Here is a 15,208-nt window from a genome sequence, read left to right as displayed (position 1 = left end):
CAACCCCAAATGCAGCTCGCACTATGCGCTCGTTTGCTTTAGTACTAATCAAAATAAATTTAAAAAAAAAATAGTTCCCTCAGTAGGGTTCGAGCTCGTAACTGACCACGCTACGTTCCGCCGCTTCTACTCAATAGCCACACCAATAATTAATTTAATTAAAATAGCAGCACAGAAAACAATACAATCGCAATTGCAATGATGTTGATAGAATTCAAAGCAAACGCGCATGAATGTGTGTGTGTACATGTATACAGAAATTCTTGGAATTTGCGCTTGCTGCTGCACGTGTTTGCAGGCCAAAACACATTTCCTTTCGTGTTTCTTAACCGATCTTGATGAAATTTTCGAAAGTACATCTTATTTTCCCATAGAATATTTGTGTATTCTCAAAAGTCTATTGCATTTAAATTGTGGCTTATATTGTGGGCAGCATAAATTGGTTTATTTACTTGATTTATAGCTTTGCGGTGGCAGCGGAGAGGTGGCGATAGCTATAAAATGAAAGATACTTGACATATACATATGTACTATTCTAGAAGCTACATGTCAAGTTTGGTGAGTCTAGCTCTTATTATTTACCAAAATTGCTCAAAAAACAGGATTTCGATATCGATTTTTATCCATTACTTGGAAACGGGGCAAGTTATCGAATATCGGAAACAAACTCGATCTGCGCGGGCACTAGGAGGACTTACAGCTAAAGTCTATAGCTCTTATAGGTTCTGAGATCCTTGCGCTCATACATACGGACAAACGGACATACAGACGGACATGGCTAGATCGACTCGGCTGTTGATGCTGATCAAGAATATATATACTTTATGGAGTCGGAGATGCTTCTTTGTGCCTGTTACATACATTTGCACAAATACATGATACCCTTTTTACCCATTTTTAATGGAAATTCTTTATAATGCATACAATTAGATTGACTATTAGTGCAAAACGTGTTATATGTACTGGAACTTGGAAGAACAAACCGAACACAAGGATGTCAAATATGCATGTTAAGATATTTAAGTACTAATTGGTTTTTCGCATGACAAGAAGGGGCATGGACGTTGCTCTTATGGTGGGCAACCAACTACAAGATGAATGAATCGGAGACCTTAAAAGCGACTCTTAAATACTTAAGAAAATTCTATTGAGATCTGGATTGACAAAGCCTTGCTTATGAGATATTGTTGTCGAAGTTTATCCCAACAATAGGCGTCTCTCATACACTTATAAAAGAGTTCACAGCTGGCAAATAAGCGGCTAAAAAAAGTTTACAAACTAGGCCAATAGTAAATTACTTAAAACATAAGAAAAAGGTCCAGGGACAAAACAAATTTCAAATTTTTACAATTTTTTTTATAGTTATCAATTTTGTACTTAATAGGTTGATTTTTAATTTTTATTTATTTATTTTTTCTCTTTTTTTGGCAATTAGGTGACTGCAAATATTCGCAGGTTGATTTAATTGTACTAATGTTATTATAAAGCCGATAGCGAGCGAACTGTGAATTCGGATGCCTATGTACATACATACAAACATACATTGTAGATACTAAGGTGTGAATATTAAATCACGGATCGACGTAAAACTTATTAAAATTATAAAAAAAAAAAATAAAAAAAAACAAATAATAAATAATAAATAATAGCTTTGGGAGGTGTGTTGTGTTTTAATAGTAGTAGAAGATTAAAGGCACACATTATATGCCATTTATTACTTTTCTAACATAACATTTTGTTCTTAGTAAATTTGGGTTCACTTAGCTTTGACTCTTAAGACTTGTTAAACACGATTGTATATGTCATGTATACATTTATGTGCGTAGATAATATATTTACATCAGTATGTATGTATATATGCACATTTGACATGTACTTAGCTGCGTTGAGTTTAAAAGATTGATGTAAGTATTGAATATTGTGTTTGATAATGTGAAAGTAGTATTCAACTAGCCTAAATATAAACTATATAAATATGTATCGTATGTACTATTTAAAGTCAATCCTTTAGTTGGTGTTTGCTTTCAAACGCTTGATACTTTATATATTGCGTAAATTCGCAGTAATGCTCAGCGGTTTTAATTTTAACTTAAATTATGGATTCATTTTTTTTTTTAAATTACAATATTTGTGCGCTCTTCAATATTCCCTCGTTCAACAACTACATATTCACAGATTTAACTATCTAAACGCTTACTGGTTTTGATTTGGAATGTCACTAGGGTTTATATAAATGTGATCTACATGTGTTTTACATTTTTCACCAGGCTGCTTCTTCTAGGGAAAATCTATTGTCAGACTCGCTCAAAAATGTATCTATGTATGTATGTCATGGCTGTCTATGTACTTCAATACTTAAATACTTATATACCTATCCATGCATATCGTTTATGTGTCTATGTAAGTATACGGCTGCATGTGCATATATGCAATGTTACAAAGCAACAATTGGATTAGATCAAGCTAAAATATGAGGCCTTATAACAGAAATCAAGCGCAGAAACATACGGGAAACCATATACCATATTAGAACAGATATAGCAAATTTTTTATATCCTACGCCAACAGAATAACAAATATACATATATATGTACAATAGCATACATACATAAATATAAGAGTGCATTTTCTGCAATAAAGGAAGACAACAAAAATGCATTAAAATAATAATTTTCGACCAGCAACATAATTATAAATACCTATGCACATGGAACTGAATATAGCTGAATTTTAGTATACTTAAATACCAATGGATCTAAAGACACTTACATGCACGCAAGAATTGAAACTCCACCAAAATCACGCACACACACACACACACACACACACGCACATATACACATACATACTTATCAATTCTTAAAACATAGTAGGTACTTAAAACAGTATTTCTCGCATGCATTTTTTTTAATATCCGTACTAATGTACACAATGCATCCGTATGGGCTCGAAATGAGTTCTATTTCTGCTAGTATAATCATAGTCGTAGATAAATACATTACATGAAAAATTTGATATCTACAATAATATTTGATAATATGCACAATCGTATAATAATAAAGATAGTTCTGCATAAAAATGTACTAAATTGAATTATTAACTTTAAATATAAACAAGACAAAAACGCTTGCAAATGGGTTACAGATTTATCGCGTTATGCATGTAAATATGTACTAAATAACTTACAATGTATGCGTATACCTACATATATATGTATATAGCTACTTAGAACTATGTATGTCTACACATATTCGAAATATTTTTAGGTCTTACATACAATGCGTTTCACATATTTTATGACAGGGTTTAATCTATTTGCTTTTTTAAGTTCTTGTTGTTTTGGGCTCTTATTTTTAAGCGGGTTCGGCATTTAAAGTGTATGATACGAATGTTGCTGGTCTTCCTGTGTAAGTTTCTCATAATCTTGATTAGAGCTATGTTGGCAATAATTAGGCGCGATTAAATCGGCAGATAACGCAAATCTATCATTTAAAGTGGCGGTATTATAATTTATATCGTTATCTGAATAAACCTTTTGAATAGCAACTGATGTTTTTTGATTACTTGGTGTCATTGGTATTGCATTTCTTGCTTTGCTTAATTTCCTGCTTACTAGTATATCCGATAGGGGCGATGTTGTTCTTGTTTCTGGCAATGACAGTACTATTCGGGCTGATATTGCTGACGGTGAAGCATCGCAATGCGAGTACTCGTAGCTTGTGTCTGACTGTCCTGTTAAGAATTGTTGCGATTGCGGCTGTCGATTTGGGTTTAAAGCATATGCTTGTGAGCTCCCTTGAGCTAATTGAATATTGAATGCTGTTGCTCTTTCTTCTAATGTTGTTGTGGTGGTAGTATATTGATTTATTTTGTTTCGTATCGTATCAAAATTGTGATCTAAGTTTGGTGCTGATAACGATGACCTTTCGGCCTGATGCTATACCCAGATCTGTTCCTTTGGATTACGCGATCGCAATCAAAGCCTTTGCTAGCACCAATCCTCCTCATCCGAATCGGAGTGTCGAGTATTAAGTCCGCTCTTTGGCTTAAATCCATTAAGAACTGGAGATGGCAGTACACGACCCGTTCGGCCCATAGCCAACGCTTGTTCAAATGACAACGGTGCGAGAAATATTCATTTTATTTCAAATATGTTTTTAAAATAACATAATATTACCTTTCTCTTTCCACTTCCCGCTCACGTTCCCGTCCACGTTCGTACAACTCACGTTCCCGGTCTCGATACTCATAACGCAGGTCATACTCGTGCAATCGATCTCGATCTCTAAAGCGGTCGCGATCACGATCACGTTCTCTACTACTATAATACACTTCTCTTGGATCCCGCAGTAGGTCGCGGTGATGTGGCAGCGAGTGAACACTGTGGGGTGTTGAGTGGTGTGTCTAAAAGTATTTGAAGTTTTAAATGCATTAATGTATATCTATATATGTTTATTCAACAGGCTGATTGATAGGGATCAACGCAGAGTCTAAACCGTAACAGCTAGAAAGCTGTACTTTTCAACCAATCGGATTTAATTTAATTTTTTAAAGCAATCGATTCGTATTTTAGTAATTTGATAATTCAGCACCACTCGCGGAAAATGGGTGGAACTGATTAAATAAGGTTCATTTGGGCTTTTTAATTATAATTTCTCCATCCGATTGACTTTTTACCGAATTTAAAGAGTTCCGCATACAAAATGGATCAATAAATTCCTGATTTTTACGTACGTGAGTTGGGCTCGCATTCAGCTTTGGAAAATTAATGTTGGTTGGCTTAAGCTGAAGGGTCGACGGTTTGCTTGGAGTCGGTGGTAGGCGTCGTCCAATGCCAGCACGACGAGAGGCCAACGTTGGGTAGCTGTGTTGTACATGCGGGCCACCTATTGTAAACATTGGGCACAAAAAATCAGTTAGGCTTGTGTGGAACTTCAGTAAATTTTAAAACAAGTTAACGGTTTGAAGTTATAAGATAAGCATAATGACAATATTCGGAAACCATACATATATAGAATGCAATTTTTTGTTGTGCGTTCAGTTTTTATATAAGACATACAACTTTTAAGTAATATTCCAATTAAATATTAAATATTACTCCTATTGCCAATATTACGTTGACACTATGAATACTGAACATTGCTATATATAATATATAATATACAATATATATATATATATATTATATATTTTATACATTTTATCTATATATATATCGAATATCCAATGTACAGTTAATAACAATAGATCCAATTATTATTTTGGAATCAAGGTGCACAGTTACTTAGATGGTTCATTGTAAAACGTAATTAATTGTGGTAGCATGCATGACTGTGAGCTATACATACAAGTTTAATGAGTATAGAGTTTATTCCAAATGGTATAGAGACAGAAACAATGAAACTAGAAGAAACGTAACAGTGCAAAATATGAAAGATATACATATAACAACTTTGGTTATACACCCAACCGATTCCAGAATGATAACCATAAGTCCACTTTGTTAACTTTTTTGCTTCTGCAAGTGGAAATAACGAAAATAAAAATCTACCCACAGCTTAAATTCGAAATGAGGGCAATGATAATGAGAAATAGACTCCCATTTAGCTGGCGCCCAAAAATTGTTGGACTATTTGATTTAGTTTTTGCATTGACGGGTGTTCATCGATGTAAAATTATCATAAAGGAGAAGCACATAGATTCTTGGTCAGTAATTTGGGTATAGAATGAATTTAAGGTATATTTTTAATTGACTAATAATACGTATATAACGAGCACTGCCCTGATACATAATATTTATGCACGAGTCAAAGGGCATCACACAATTATAGAAGACTATGTGTTTAAAAACCGTCATCAAGTTCACTCTTACTAAAAATGTTAAGTTAATTCCGATACTTTGTTTGTCCATGCAGTCTTAGATAGGTCACTGATGAGCCCCTTTTTCGACTGATATGCGAAATAATTTGTAAATTATAGTCTTAAAGTTGTGCTGTATGCATATATCTTACAACCGTTTAGTGAAAGTTTTTGTTGCCAAATTCTTTCCGTGTAGTTTTTGATGAGGATGAATGTTTGTACATAGTATATTTAGGTAAGTGTATGGGCACTAGAGATATGAAATGAACGCTGCTAATAAGAATATTTGAGTACGAGTACAAGTACATACATACATACATAAGTATTGTTCAATGTGAAACGCTAACAAAACTGAGAACTGTGTAGTTATGATTTGTAAGTAGAATAGAAAACTATTTGATAATTGAAAGCTTATAATGGAACGTCTCATGGCATGACAATACATGTACATGTTAAGCATTTTAGCAGCTGTGTACGAGTAAGCATGTCTGATATTTATATCTGATGTTTGTAAAAGTAGAAATGTTTGAAGAAATTTGTGTAGAAGAAAGTACTAGCATATATAGAAAACATGTTTTTGGTTTTGATTTTCTTATTGATTTTGATTGTTATAGTGTTTTTGATTTTGATTTTGATTGAATTGTCAGCTTTAGTAAACACGTGCTAAAGATGTACCCATATCAATCCCATAACCAAGTCTGTCTCGTTCACGCATCTCCTGAAGTCGAGCGGGACTCGGCGATCGTGATCTTTGACATAAACTTGTTGTCCCATATGTGGGATAAGGCAGTTGAGTGCGTTTACTGCGAGACAAATGACCACCATAACGAGAAGGCGAGGGCGAACGGGCCGGACTTGTCGATGCTGACCATGAACCTATATTGTACATATAACAACAATAACAAAGAAAAACAACAATAATTAAGGATGTCGGGGCACAACAGTTTACGTATTGTAAGATTCTTGTTAAAATTGCTATAATTTGAAATTTTGTTAATATTGAAATTTCATTTTTTTTCTTTTTGGAATAACAAAGGAAAATAATTATATGACATTATAAAAATTATAAAATTAAATTGAAACGAATAATGAATAAAAGTTATCTTTAAATGCTAATAAACTGTAGACATATAATCATAAATGTATGTAACTAGGATACTACAACATTTTTAGATAAAACTTCGGTCGCACCGAATTGTAATGTATGCACTTTATATATAACATTAGCGGTTGTAGAATGCCATTGATTTTATTCATAATTTGTTCATAAATATTATAATATTTTCTATTCACTTGACGCGATATTTTACAAGCGGGAAGCTTCTTATTTCGCAGCTTCTTAGAAAATAGTCTTTTTTTTGTTGTCATTTTAAAACACAGGGAAGGCGTTTAGTTTAAGATGAATTTTCGGTAACTTCATGAAAATATATTCAATTACTTATGTATTTCCTGGTATACATATGCATTTTCTATACATTGAATTATATTTCATTAATATCATCATTTAACAATAATTTGATTGTTGCAACTAAATGTTGCGAATTTGTCCTTTACCTACATATGTGGAAGAGGAGCAACAGTAAAAAAAGACAACACAGATACTGGGTCGATTTGTATCTGCGCAATATACATACATGAGTGTAAAACGACGATTTGTCTCAGATGTTAGTTGTAATATCCACAAATTGTATTGGCTAAATTTAATTTAAAAAAAAATCTTTTATATAAATTGTCTTATCTCATTCGACATTTTTCTTTATATACTGTCCAAAAGGCTTTCAGCCTGTATTTAACTGTGGTGCGTTCTCTTTTTCTTTTTTTTCCAATTATTTCACACGAAATATCGTTTCGCATGCTGCTTTCATACGTCAGCGCGAAATGAGATAATAGCAGTCAGTTATTCGCTACGTAATTGAAATTGAACGTAATGTCAATACGCTGCCATGTTTTGCGTGAGGTGCATACCAAATTTGAAGAGGCCCTGCGTTAAAATTTCATATCTGTTTTTTTCTCATTTCGCGTCAAGTGGATAAACGCCTTATAAATAAATTGTAATTTTACAAAAAATATTCAAGCCATTATTAAAACGCATTTCTAAGCTTGGCAGACATTTTTCTGTAGTGGGAACAAGAATAATGTAATGGAGCGTTAAGAAAAAATAAAAATTTCGTAGCGGCCAGCTCACATAAATTTGTAAGTGCATCAAATACATACATTATAGTACATACATAGAAATACAAAACAACAATTTTGGATAAATACCTCTTGGATACCGTTGATGACTATTGCTATGCCTAGGATGTCGAGTCTCCTTGACCATCTCTACAACATTAGATACGGTATCGGAGAACCCGATATCATGATGTATGTACTGATGGCCGCGTCGCCTAGGACTTGGCGATCTGGCCAAAGGAGAACCGTTGTGTCTGTGACGGAACAAGATGCAAGTGTTAAGTAAGTTAAGTAAACCGGTAGTAAGGACGTTGGGCTTTTGGTAATGTTAATCATTAGAAACAGAGTTAAATTTTTTGTTACCAATTCGTATAAAAACGATATTTTCGATTGTTTGATATTGGAAATTTTAAAGACAGGAGTAATAAAATATTACCTCAAGCTAGGCGAATGCCGATGGCCATTTATATACGAATGTCCAGGATGTAAATGGCCAGCATCGGGACCAGTCAGCGATTCTTGTGATGGATGTCTCGACGAATCTTGTAGATCCAGCATCTAGTCAAGAGAGTTAGATATTCAAGTTAGTGCTTTAGTAGAATAAAAATGAATGATAACATTTGTAATCAGCCGCGGCATGGTTACTTGAGCTGTCAAGCAATTAACTAAGAAATGTTCATATTTGAATACGCTATATAGCCTATAGACATCAAGATTATGATTAGAGGTTATTGTGTTTCGCAAGCTGACGGCTTTCAAATGAATTCATTCATTTTTTTTTTAGTTTAGTTGGTTTACAATAAAAGCTACAAATTTTACCAATGCTCCATATTGGAGCGCAGGGAATATATACGTATAAACAAAAGCAACAAAATAAATATAAATACATATATAAATATGTAAATCTATTTTTTTTGCGTAGGTATTTAAAGGGGATATACATATATAATATGTAAATTAAAAAACAATTATTACTTCACTGCAACAAAATACATATCCAAATGCGGTTTTAATTGCACTAGGTTGAAGTATCGAAAGGTTCTTAAATGCAGGATAACCTAGTTTAGGGCGTGTAACATTTAAACAATTTCATACACTACTTACAGTATACATGTATGTTTATTTACTTGAACACTTTAAAATTAATTTAGATTTTCGGTATTGGGTTGTATTTTATGTACTAGTTATGTATTATATTTTTTCTATCTCATTGACGTTTTTTTTTTTTAATTTGATTCTTGATATCAGTATGCGATTTTCTCATTTGTGTTACTTTTTTCCTTTTTTTTTGATGTGCCAATCAATTAAGACCCAGATTAATCTACATAATTGCAGTTAAATGTTGTCCTATATTTATGTAAAATCAAGTGACACATTGGCCAAATGAATCAAATATAATAATAAAAAGATACCAAATTTAAAGTCGATGTTATACAAACAGACAAATGATGCTATATTACAACTTTATGTACATTGTTACTACACTAAAAATTAATAAATAGATATATGTGTTCATCTATACTTGTCTAAAATGAGTAAACATGGCTGTAATTCAATGCAGAAGAAGCAAGCAATCAAGTGTAAGGAAAAAGTAAAAAATGAGCGTGTGAATATTTATATTTACATCTAATAAACATCTTCATCTAATTATACATATATGTATACATATAATTGTATATACATATATATATATATATATATATGTATTTACATGCATGCATTCTCCTGTTAGTTATAGTTTAATAAGCTATTTATGAGCGTTTGTATATATTGACAATTATTTTTTGTATCTGATTGCAAGTGCTGGTGGATGTGCAGCTAAGTGACCTGTCCAAATGTCCATGATCAAGTGATGCACCTGATTTACTTACCACATGTTGACTATATAACTATGGACTTTCAAAAAATAAAGAATTTACACTATTTACATAAATTGTTCTGATTTCTGATACCGAGGTGGTATATCTCACTGGTGAACTCTATAAGAACAGACTAAATTGACTCGGGAACGAAAATAAACAGTACGGAACCACCAGAGCTTTAACATGTTTTAAATTTGAAACTACTTTTGTATATAAGGGTCTTAGTTTCCATATTGTCAAGGAAATTTGTTACTTTGGGACACAAATCTAAGTAACAATGCTTTGGTTTTAAAATGTCATAAGCACATTTCTATATTAACACTAATGCTGTAAATGTTAGCTTCGCTTACTAAGCTTCAGTTTATGTTTGATCAGAGTTCGCATAGGTAGCTCGTTTGCGCAGGCAATTTGCTAATTTTGTTAGTTTAATTTCGGGTTACAGCTCCCATGGCTCCATTGCGCTGTCAAAGCAATGCTTTGCGAAACTCTGTTATCAACTTGGAACATTTGCCGAACGAATGCTTACGTACATTGTACAAGTACTTATACCTACAGATCAACGATCAAATTACAACACTGATTATGAGTACTAAGCGAAGATTTGCTTTTCTAACTGATCAATAAATGGCTATGCAACAAATATGTATGTATGTAAGTTACCATTAAGTAAACGCAAATTGCTGAACATAAAATACACAGCACGCATGTACATTTATTTCTATTTGTATATAGATACTTATATTGTTACATACATACATAAATGTATATGTAGATGAGTGAGCGTATATTCAAAGGTACTAGTGTTTTACTTTGATTTAAGTACTTGGTTTTTGAACAACATTTATATCGGAAACGGATTATGGACATAAAGAGTATTCACATATATTCATATAATACACAATTATTTATTCTTGTTTAAATTTTTAGAATTTTTGATAATTTCTTTTGGTTTACCGCTTGGAGTTTATCAAACTTATTCACCTTTTTGTTTCTGAAATTATTTAAAAATTAGAAAAAAACAGTTTACTTTTGTAAATGTACAAAGCACAAAATTGTAAGTGTTGTGTTGTTTTGTGGATTTACAAATTGATATTTGCAGACCTATACATATTATTTTGCGAATTCATATATGTATGCATTATTTATGTATGTATGCCTGTGCTATGTATGAAAAGTGTGTCAATGAGTATGTATATGATATTGAGGATGCGATCCTTGAATATGTGTCACATGTAATAATTTAACCAGTTTTAATGGCGAGAAATTAACAGAACAATATATTCTATTCTCTGAATGCTAAGATTTTTTTTTTGAACGGCGTAATGAAGTACAAAAAAAAAAAGAATCCAACGTTAAGAAAGCTCTTCACTTATTTAAAATATATAGCATGATTTGGAAAGCACCGTACACAGATTGGAAGAATAGGGTTTGACTCGGAGATACCTTTTTCTGGTCGAAGTACCTTAAAATTGATTCGTACTTACTTAATTATATTTTAGCATTTCTAATCGTTCGTCTTTCAAATAAAAAATAAAAATAAAACTCCAAAAACACTAGACTGGGCTAGTTACTGTTTGGTTTTGTTTGAAGATACAGACAAATATAAGTCGGTTTATTCGGAATCTAGTAATTCGCCAAAGTTAGAGTATACCTGATACTTGAAGTTGTCAATTGTGTTTTTGTATTGTATGTATAAATACAGTTGAAACTCGATTATCCGTGAAACTCAAGGCCCAGCTCATTACGCATTTTCGCTTATTTCGCTGTATTTAAAGCGATTTTATTAAAACAAAGTTATTTTGTTATATTTATTTGTATAATACAGCTGCAAAAAAATACAACCATCCTCACAAGCAACGTTTTCAAATGCATCTTAATTAATTGTAAGAATAAGAAACATAATAATTCGATTTTATTTAAAATAAAAACCTTCTATTTAAAAAAAAAAACAACATCTTGTAATGTTTTTCAAATATTAAAAGATCGTTATGAAAAAGTAACAAAAACCAGTGGTGTTATGTGTTTTCACATCTGTAGATATCTTATTCACCATCTTCATAAAAAATAAATATTTAAAAAATTTGTTTAAGGAAGTGGTTATTTAACTATAATATATAAAATCAACCACTCAGCATCCCAGTAAACAGATGTTCCCGGCTATGAGACTGACGGTAATCGAGGTTTAACTGTGTATATCGAAAAAATATGAATTTGGGTATAATATACGAGAAGGCATATCAAGATTTTCATATCTCTAGCTTTTATAGTATCTAAGATCGATGCGTTCATGCAGACATACGGTCGCCTCGTCGTCCTGATTAAATATATACATAAAAAGATTGGCAATAAAAATGTCATAACAAGGCAAAATCACCAATAGCCTTTGGAGACAGATATGACTTGTGACACACCAAGTCGACTCTTAGGGAGCAAACGCTATGTGTCAAACACCCCATCCCAACTACAGGGCATCGACCAACCATCATTTTCTGACCAAGCTTTTTACATCTACCTGTAACCCGTAAAATAGAAAAATTACTGCGATATTGTCCACATTGTCCATTCCCATATGCTCAAAAGAAATTGAGCATCAGTGTGCTCATAAACTTAAAGAAAACGTACTCACCATAGTGGAACAGTGAACTCTCTCATCTCAGAAAGGAGAGAGGGAAATCGTTCCATGATCCATCCTCCAAAGACTAGAAGCCATACAACGATGCAATAAGACAGTAAACAGAAGAAGGACGCACTATTGTGATGCACTGGAGGTACTTGCTAAAAAACAAACAAGGAACACGTTGCTGAATAATCCAGACGGCACAGCAACGAATTCATCGAAAGAATCGCTAGAACTGCTATTGAAGTCAGGCCTCACTGGAAACTACACTGAACAGCCGCAGTACAATGGGACAAGTACATGTAATTTCTTGCTTCAAGCCAAGGCAGCACGCAAGGTGGTCAGCTTCCCGTGGTACGCCACAAACCACGCAATCTCCGCCTAACACAGGTCGGAGATCAGATCAATTTGCAGCGGCACTCGAACGCGGTCGCCAGGGTCCTGTCTGACCCCATTACAGATAGGCGCATTTATTATTGGAGTAAGCCCACACAACACATAATTAATGCTCTCTACTAAAATAGAAAAAGTACCAAGATACAGCCAACTAATGTTGGAGGAAACCTAACTTAAATATCGGTCAGTGCGAAATATATGGGAATGATATTGGACGCAAAACATAATTGGAAGCGACCTATAGAGGAGACAATAACCATGTATCGCATTATACTCCACCAGAGAATTTTTTGGTAAAAGCTGGGAGCCTGGTAACCAGAATAATCTAAAATGGACTAAGGGACTAAAATAAGACGCCTGTGCAGGCATCCAAGGAGCCCTGTGATCACGCCCCGCAGCAGCTATCAACACACTCCTAAACTTACTGCAAATCTACCTTCATATAATGCCCATCTGTTAAGCAAAAGACCAGCGAACTGTGCTTCAAAAGAAAATATAACACAAGCATTCCCTCTAGGGAATAATGGGAGAGGAATCGGGTAGTCGACGCTCGTGAAGTTTCCTTATACACCTAAGATTGCCTGGCGATTAGCGGTCGGACTGCACACGGAGAGTTTGAAAATGAAATCGTCGTATCACAATCCGACACTCCAATGTATTCAGCACTATCCACAACATAACCAGTTATAGGGTACATATGAAAACAACTGGAAAAGAGTGATGTCAGCCGAATAACCGCATTTGTAAGGCAATATTTATTTTTTTATAAATTTGGTGCTCCTAATATTAGATATTAGGAATTTGTAAGCGAGTTTTTTTAAAAAAATAATTATACATATTTGAAAATGTTATAAAAATATTATTTTTAAAATAAATAAAATGGTTAATAATAAAAAATAAAATAAAAATTAATAGTTTGGGAAATATTCACTTTGTTATTACGAACTTTGTGAACATTTTGACAATTTTTCACACCATTTTTAGTATTTAGTATATCTTTTAGCTTTCCATTGGTGCAAAATTGGTGCATTTAAAGATTGTTTGAAACTTCAGAAAGATATTTACCCGACCCCTAAAACAAACTTGCCTACGAAAAATTGTTAAACATTAACTTCGTTATGTATTAAAACAGATTGGTTTCATCAAACTTGATCAAATACTGCTGCATAGTATTATTAGTGTTTTTATAAGTATGCTACACATATTTAAATGTTAAAGTTTCGACAATTTCTTTACTAAGCTTAAAGTAGGAATAACTGTGTCAGAGGACAAAGGCCTATAAAACAAATTTGAAAACTATAAAAGTATTTTAATTAATTATCTTTTATAGAATCTTTAAAAATTTCAATACTTGCACCAATCAAAACAACTTATGGGAAAGGAATCATCTCCAATCCCATAGGTTAGAATCTAGACATGTCCGTCTGTCTGTCTGCATGGCGTCGATCTCTGAACCTATAAGAATTAGAGATTTGTAATTGAACGTAGATTCTCATATAGTCCGCGCACGTTCGTTTCAAATGATTGATAACTTGTCCCGTTTCAAATCACTCGCTGAAAATCGATATCGAAATCAGGCTTTTGAGCATTTCTCAACAAATTTACAGGCGAGTTCTTGTATAATGTACACAGATTAAGTTATTGAAATTTGTTGGTACTGAATGTAATATAATATATATATATATATATATATATATATATATATAATGGAGGTGCAGGCAATCACGCCGAATGGCGGTCAGTGATTTGTGACTATTCGCAAAATCAGTGAGTTTGGACATATACACAATATACACAAATATTATACACAAATAGTTGTTCGACTCATTTTTAAAAATATTTTCGAATATCGATATTATACGTGTTTCACACCATCGTGGGTAGAAAATGCATGTCGCAAATTTAATAAACGAAGTTACGGGTATAAGATCATTTGCAAAGGGGTTAAAGAAAATTTATTTGAAATGCAACTTACACCTTTTGCAAAATGTATCAATATGAGTCAAAGGTTGTATGGGCAAAATTTCGAGTTTCGCTCAATACTAATTTTCAAAGCCCTACATAAGATCGTATTAAATACGTGTTTCAGCGATTTTTGGGAATTTCACCTGCAACTGCGGAAAATAATCGGAAAACAGTTTCTTTTTTTCAACAATAAGCAGTTTTTCAACTATCTGGAAAAACTTTTAAGACGTGTGTCAAACATTTGCAAAAGCCACCCTTCTTTGACAAAAAAATGCAGCCCAGCGGTTGAAGAACAAAAGCTTATTTTTCGGCATCAAGCCTAGCACCACAGAACTAA

The 15,208-nt window shown here is 33.1% G+C and overlaps 1 protein-coding gene across 4 annotated transcripts in view; it reads right to left on the bottom strand.

The window, feature by feature from the left end:
• Nucleotides 1-8,144: 8,144 nt before the first annotated feature.
• The window catches only part of cac (cacophony), an 86,254-nt gene continuing 79,190 nt past the window's right edge, over nt 8,145-15,208 (bottom strand). For 3 of the 4 annotated variants that reach the window (XM_064699171.1, XM_064699174.1, XM_064699173.1), the window contains 2 exons: nt 8,468-8,589; nt 8,145-8,285 (listed from right to left, as the gene is read on the bottom strand). In XM_064699171.1, coding sequence (XP_064555241.1) covers nt 8,541-8,589 — 49 coding nt within the window. In that variant the 3' untranslated portion in view covers nt 8,145-8,285; nt 8,468-8,540. Of the gene's footprint in view, nt 8,286-8,467; nt 8,590-10,847; nt 10,885-15,208 lie in introns of those variants that run through there. The other variant, XM_064699172.1, reaches the window with a different exon arrangement.

This window comes from Drosophila montana, unplaced genomic scaffold (assembly GCF_035044405.1).
Source record: "Drosophila montana isolate Dmon_TW-CO22-7 unplaced genomic scaffold, ASM3504440v1 contig_855_1, whole genome shotgun sequence".
Classification (NCBI taxonomy): Eukaryota; Metazoa; Arthropoda; class Insecta; order Diptera; family Drosophilidae; genus Drosophila; species Drosophila montana.
Note: the sequence above shows the minus strand (reverse complement) of the source record. Positions and strands in the feature narration are given on the sequence as shown.